We start from the raw sequence: 7,255 nt of genomic DNA, 5'->3' as shown, positions 1-7,255 counted from the left end.
GACTGATTCACTGAAAAGTAGACGAAGAGATTCCTCATCCAAATTCTGTCCATCACTCATTCATTGGTAGCAAACGGCGGGGGCTGGATGCGGTGGAATAGAATCTAACCATGGCCCGGAATATCTGCGGCGAGGGGGTGCTACAGAGGCGTCCGATGAGGAATATTCCTCCAGCTTCCTCTCCGCATCGATTTGAAGATATTCGTCCTCGTCAAATTGCGGCAAATCCTTCCTAAACCCTCTCCTCTCCTCCCGCATTCTCCAGCGAATTCCCCTCCGTTTGCTGCCGTTGCTTGGTTTTTTTCTCTTGTGAGTTTGATCGCCATTGTTGCGTTGCTCGGTTTGTGAGTCTCGAGCATCATGGCGGCTCTCATGCAAGCGAGCAATGTGGCCGTGGGATGCGTTGCTGCGCCTCAAGTTGTGAAGGCCGGGGACTCTACGGCCAGAAGGGTGAAGACGGCGGCCGCTTTCAAGTCAGTGATGGCTGGTGGTCAGTTGAAGACTACGAGAACGGGACTTAGCACTGTGGACAGGACAAGGAGAGTGAGTATCGTCAGTCAGGCTGTGTCTGTGGAGAAGGAGCTGGAAATGAACATTGCGGATGATGTTACTCAGGTATATGCTTCTGCTGTTATTGTGGTGCTTTGATTGCAAAATTGTGGTGTTTGTCTTCTTGTTTTGGTGAGGGCGTGCGAGGCTATCAGAACTGATTGTCACGACTGATTGCAGCCTCTTCTCTTCTTCCTGAAAGTGTTAGGCTTAGATTTGTCAATTCTGTGTTAGTGACTTATTTCAGCGATGATTCAAAGCCTGTCGGGGACTCATTCTATGGTTCCGCAAAATATCAAAGCAGTGAATTACTAGGGTTTTGAGAAGGCCAGAAACTCAGAACATATTTTTGTGATACAAGATAGTAGTATTCGTGTTCTTTGAAGAATTTGATGCGATTCGGATTTGAATGTAACTATTGCACATCATGCACGATGCAAGATTATCAAATCTGGAATGGCCAGTATTTATTCGGTCGAATCGATGTGATGATCAGCTTCTCTACCCCTTTAATTTACATGTGGTTTATTGCAGTTGATTGGAAAAACACCTATGGTTTATCTCAATACAGTGGTGGACGGTTGTGTCGCCAACATTGCGGCCAAGTTGGAGATCATGGAGCCTTGCTGCAGTGTCAAGGATAGGTGTGCTTCTTCAAATGTCCTCAAGTTTTGCTACTTGGTTTTTGCAACATGGCTGTAAATTCTGCTCCCAGTCCTATGAAATAACCTATGAACAAGAGAGAAGGCAGATGAGTTAATCAGGTGGTTGCTATATGTCTGGATCCTCATGCTGTCGCATCTGCGGTGAGGCAAACGATCTTATGTTATGTTTCAAATCTAGAGGATGTCATTAGATTAGTGCTGTTGCTTGCTACTGAGACATTTCATTGTTTTCAACGTACAGGATTGGATTCAGCATGATCACTGACGCAGAGAGCAAGGGTGCGATTACTCCAGGAAAGGTTTGTGTTTCAGCGAAATCTTGATCCTTGTATATTTTGAATTTTTGTAGAGAATACTTCCTAGTCGTGGGCAACTTGGAAGTATTTTACTGAATTCTGGAACAAAAGTATCTTCAGATAATTTGGAACCTTAACATCTCATAATTTTTTTCATAAATAGAGCATCCTTGTGGAGCCGACCAGTGGCAACACCGGCATTGGCTTGGCTTTCATCGCTGCTGCCAAAGGGTACAAGCTCATCCTCACTATGCCTGCATCAATGAGTTTGGAGCGACGTATTCTATTGAGGGCCTTCGGCGCGGAACTCATTCTTACCGACCCAGCCAAGGGAATGAAAGGCGCTGTTCAGAAGGCGGAAGAAATTGTGAAGAAAACTCCCAATTCGTACATGCTCCAACAATTTGAGAATCCAGCTAACCCGAAGGTATTTCATCCGGCATGTGGCGGTTGTAAATACTGACTTATGTGAAGTCTTGAAAAAATGATAGTTGAGGGTAGTTCTCATGTTTATCAGAAGATGTTGTAGTTGCTGATCGTTGTTTGTGTCATGTAGGTGCATTTTGAGACCACCGGGCCAGAGATCTGGGAAGACACGGCTGGTAAGGTTGATATTCTCGTTGCTGGTATTGGTACTGGCGGAACTGTAACTGGAGCCGGTCGCTTCTTGAAAAGCCAAAACCCTGGTGTGAAAGTGAGTTTAGTCATCTCTTCGTAGATCGTTGAAAGCCATCTGAAGTTCCAATATTGATGTTCGATTTTGCATGCTTGTAAACTCGCAGTGCATCCTGGTAGATCTCATTATTCTGACCTTTGTTACTGTTTTGATTACAGGTTATTGGAGTTGAGCCAACTGAGAGCAGTGTACTTTCTGGAGGCAAGCCAGGTACAAAACTACATTCTAAACATCCTACACCCTTTTCAGACTAAATTATATCAGACCATAGATTCTGTCTTTGGGCAGGCAAGACCATGCTTGGTTACTATGAACATCACTTTACTTGAGTGTAAACTAGGAATATTACGACGTAACAGTAAATATGAAATCAGTACTTGACATGTTTCTATGGCAGGACCTCACAAGATTCAGGGTATTGGAGCAGGGTTCATTCCTGGCATTCTTGACGTGGAGATCCTTGACGAAATTATCCAGGTTATTTATGTTTCTTTAAAGCCATTGTCTTACTCCTAGTGTAATTTGGTTAGTTGAGGCCTTGCAATTTTTTACTTTGCTGCGTTAGTAGGAATCAAATTTTCATTAAGCTCACTCGACAAGATTTCGGGTTCTACAGATTTCCAGCAATGATGCTGTGGAAATGGCTAAGCAACTTGCTTTGAAGGAGGGTTTGCTGGTAAGTGCTGTGGATCATATACTCGAAAACGTTCATCTACAAGGAGGAGTCGATATTGTTCCATCTTTAGTCGCATTATCTGATAGATGTGAAAGTATGTCAACAGTGTTCTGGGCAGAAGTGTTCTGAATGGAAAGAAACAATCATATCCTGCATTTAGTCCTCAGTTTCTGTTTCAACTTCAGGGTCTTAGATTCGTTCTTTGATAATGCAGGCCTGTAAATCTGTCCGGCACATTGTATATACAAAGTCTATTTCCTGAAATAAGGGCCAGGATTGTGACATTATTTTACTGCGATCCAGCCTGACGTGAGCTGCATGTTGACCGTGTGGATGGCAGGTGGGAATCTCCTCAGGAGCTGCTACAGCTGCTGCAATCGAGGTTGCCAAGAGACCAGAAAATAAGGGCAAATTAATTGCTGTAAGCAATCTATTCAGTCTCTCTTTTCACTTCTTTGAATTCGTTTTTTAAGATCTTGATTTATGGTTTGTGTGCTTTCCTAAATTGGGATATGGAGTAATCTGTCTGGTTATTAAAGCACTGTCATTGTGAAATTTTTCTCGCAGGTGGTTCTTCCTAGCTTTGGGGAGCGGTATTTGTCTTCAGTTCTGTTTCAATCCATCCGGGAAGAAGCCGAGGCGATGAAGCCAGAGACGTAGTTTAGGTTCATTAGTTTAGGGGGTCCCTTCCTATCTGTTACGGTTATGCTGTTCGGAAATAAAAAATCACTGAAGTGTTACTGTCTTGTCAGGATGAATATTTTTATGACCTCGCTAAATTTGTACCGTATTTTATGAACCCAATTCCTACAGCAATATCATCTTTCTGATTAACTTTTGTAGATTTTTGGATCATAGAGAATCTACTCCCAAAGTGAGCATTATGCAGGAGGAATATCTGAACTAAGGGTACATCTAAATGTAGGTTTAGTTGGATCTCCTTTTTTTTCAATGATTGCTTAATTTCATAGACCATAGTCTAATGGAAGAAGCAATATTTTAAACCTTGTTTGATTTAGGTTGATAAATCAATGGAAGGAGTGAACCAAAAATAGTGATATTATTTAAACCCAAATCCAAGACCTTTATTTAAAGAATCCTTATTTCACAGGAGAACCTCTCTAGTACATATCTTTGTATTGGACCTTTATTTAAAGAATCCTTATTTCACAGGAGAACCTCTCTAGTACATATCTTTGTATTGGATTATATCAATATTTGTTAAAAGAAAGATTTAACCTTCTATTGTAAGAACAAAAATCTATTAACTCTCATCTTTGTTTTGCATAAATTCTTTACATATAAGATAAAACATGTCAACACATTCATTTATATTTACAATTTTTTGTTATTGTTTACAAATCAAAAAATTAATATTATATTTCTTTTAGCAATTTAAAAATTTGTAAGGTAGCCAAACCATAAGCAACTAAAATAACTTTCATCAAAATGCAACTATGTCATTGACTTTTAGGATGTTGTGTACAAAGCAACTTACATTTTAATGGTTGGGCCAAAAGCCTTCTACTCCTTCAAAAAGCTTCTATAAGATTTTCTTGTTGAATTTATATATGGAGGCAAGAATAAGACCATCCTCACTTATGTTAATACCTTTCTTGTGTTCTAATCTTAACACAATAATCTATACATTCTTCATAATTGATAATAAGAATTTTAATTTCTATTTATCTTATATCTATCTCTTATTTTTATTTATTTATTTATTTATTTATTTATTTTTATTTATAGTGATGCAAGAATATATTCTTTTTTCAAAGTTTTGTCTTGATAAATTTTATTTATACAAGAATACTAAAACAAAAAAAGTTAAAAAAATTTATAGCCATTCACACCAACCACAAGGCATTTAATGAAAGGAAAAGTTTCTAGCTATTTGTAAACAATAACAAAAAACTATAAGATACATATAGAACCAAGTTTATAAACCAAATTTTGCTCCAATATAAAAATAGAGTCTATTCAACCTTTCTCCAATCTTACAAGATTCTAATCAAAATTAGAACTCAAAGTTGGCTATACAACTATAAACTTGATGAATTATTTACTTAAAACATGCAATTAGGTAACAATTAATAGAAGAATTCCAATCCAAATGGAACCATGAAGATACATGTGACTCTAACTACTTTAATTCAATATAGAAAAATTAAATAACAAACTCCATAAGAAAAAACCACAAGATCAAAACCAACTCTCAACTAAAGTACTTTACAACCATAAGCATTATTTAGATTATTTATCTAAGAGATTGCCAAAGTTAGAGAAATAAACAAGATTTTTATTTTATTTTATTTTATTTTATAAAAGTTATAGAAAAAGTTGTTACTTCATGAAAATACAATGCCAACTATGCAAAGACCAAATTCAAACAAAAAACCAACCTATGGATATCTACATGTACCAATTTTGATTATAGAAGAGAAAAAAGGTCTTTCTAATTTTAAAATAAATGCTAACCACAAACTTAGATTTCTTAAGGAATTCTTTTTAGCAACAACCAACTTTAAGCTATGAATACAAGCATTGTTTACTAAAGTTGAAGTCAAATCTTTTAATGAGTTGATATAGAAGAATCCTTATATATTTTTAGATCTAAAATTAATACTAATATATATATATATATATATATATATATTTAAAAAGAAAGATAATAAGATAGCAACTAAATAAGCTTAATAGTATTAATATAAGTGAACTAAGGCAAAAATTATTAAAAAAATTAAATTACTTTATTTTAGAAGTAGCTTTTATTTATAATTAATTAAAGATGGAACAAATAAAAGAGGGATTTATATCCTCTTAGAACCTTCTGTTAAATACTTAATTATATCTAACAGTTTACTCATGGATAACAAAAAATTATAGATTATCTTAGAAATTTTAATTATTAGAAATGATAGGTATAACAAATGTTGATGTACTAAATGAATTTTAAGACAAGGAAAGAGAATGTTGCAAAGTTCACTTTACTTTTTGAAGGGACATGGAATTGATCATGGAAGGAGATTGGAATATGATTGATAGATTAAACTTTGATCTCTAAGACATAATATTGCAAGAAGAATTTTTCCACCAATAAGATATCATAGCCTGATTTAAAAAACAATGAAAGAATATGAAAAAGTACTAATATATATATATATATATATATATCATTCAATAATTTTTATTATATATATATATATATATATATATATATATATATTTTCAAATCAGTGAAGAAACAAAAAAAAAACGTAATTTAAAAAAAATATACTTTAGAAGAATCAAAATAAGAGATTGAAGAATTAAACCAAATTATCTTCGACTGCTTATTCTATTTATACAAGAAAAACAAAGCTTCTCAAATTCATGAGAAAATACTTGATATTCCACATACTACATATCTTAAGAGTCCTAAGAAGTGATAGGACATTAAGACCAAATAGAGAAGGTAGTAAATTTTTCAAGACCTTTTGGAATATCATAAAAATAAGTAACTTAAGAAAATTGAAGACTTTCTAGGTAGAAGGGCGTTCTTTCAAGCCCTAGTAAGAGGTCTTATCATAAAATAAAAAATTATGAGGTAATTTATTTATTTATTTATTTACTCAATTTTACCTATATTAATATTTATACTACTAGATATTAATGGTATTAGATTAATAATGGTAAAATATATATTTTTAAGAACTATGTATGATTTAGAAATATCATCACATAGTTATAACTTCTTTTTTTTTATAAAAAAGTATAAATCAAAAACTAAAATATTGGTGTTCAATCAAATTAAATTAAATGAATAAAATATTTTTATCAAATTATGTTATATAATATCTACTATTTATTTCATTTAAAATAGATTCAGTACAATCATTTGATTTTTTTAAAAAATAGTATATAAATTTTTATAGGTTAATAAAGAAAAAAATATATAAATATGATACTAAGCCAATTTCTAGCTACTCTACTATAAAATAAAGGACTAAACCTCTTTGATTCCAAAACAACATTTAAAACATTGGCTTCTCAATGGATATTAAAAGTTTTTAATCTAAAAAGATTATTTCTTTTCAACTTCATCAAATATAGATATATCACTTCCTTTACAATTGATCAAAGGACCAAACTTATGAAGTCTTAATCTGTAATAAATCATCAAGGCTATTCTAAAATATTACAAAAGATCCAAGATATGGAAGAAAATTTGTATTGCTTAACAAATTATGATTAAAGACTATATAACATATACCTTCTATTTACTTTTAAATTTTCTATTTTAATATGAAGTACTATAAATCTTCATCAATACTATTACTTTTAGAAAAGATGATATTATTTTATATACAAGGCTAAAATTTATTAAATTAAAGACATATAAAATAGAAATACA

At 33.4% G+C, this 7,255-nt stretch overlaps 1 protein-coding gene across 1 annotated transcript; it reads left to right on the top strand.

Moving 5' to 3' along the window:
• Nucleotides 1-253: 253 nt before the first annotated feature.
• LOC112274661 (cysteine synthase) lies at nucleotides 254-3,602 on the top strand. Its single transcript, XM_024504323.3, has 10 exons — nucleotides 254-615; nucleotides 1,084-1,193; nucleotides 1,456-1,513; nucleotides 1,674-1,937; nucleotides 2,067-2,204; nucleotides 2,345-2,396; nucleotides 2,584-2,663; nucleotides 2,803-2,862; nucleotides 3,203-3,283; nucleotides 3,430-3,602. The coding sequence occupies exons 1-10, from the start codon at nucleotides 361-363 to the stop codon at nucleotides 3,520-3,522; spliced, it is 1,191 nt and encodes a 396-aa protein (XP_024360091.1). The 5' UTR covers nucleotides 254-360; the 3' UTR covers nucleotides 3,523-3,602.
• The last annotated feature ends 3,653 nt before the right edge of the window (nucleotides 3,603-7,255 follow it).

The sequence above is a fragment of the Physcomitrium patens genome, chromosome 22 (genome assembly GCF_059467195.1).
Source record: "Physcomitrium patens ecotype Gransden chromosome 22, ASM5946719v1, whole genome shotgun sequence".
Lineage (NCBI taxonomy): Eukaryota > Viridiplantae > Streptophyta > Bryopsida > Funariales > Funariaceae > Physcomitrium > Physcomitrium patens.
The sequence above is the reverse complement of the archived record's forward strand: the minus strand, read 5'-3'. Positions and strand labels throughout refer to the sequence as shown.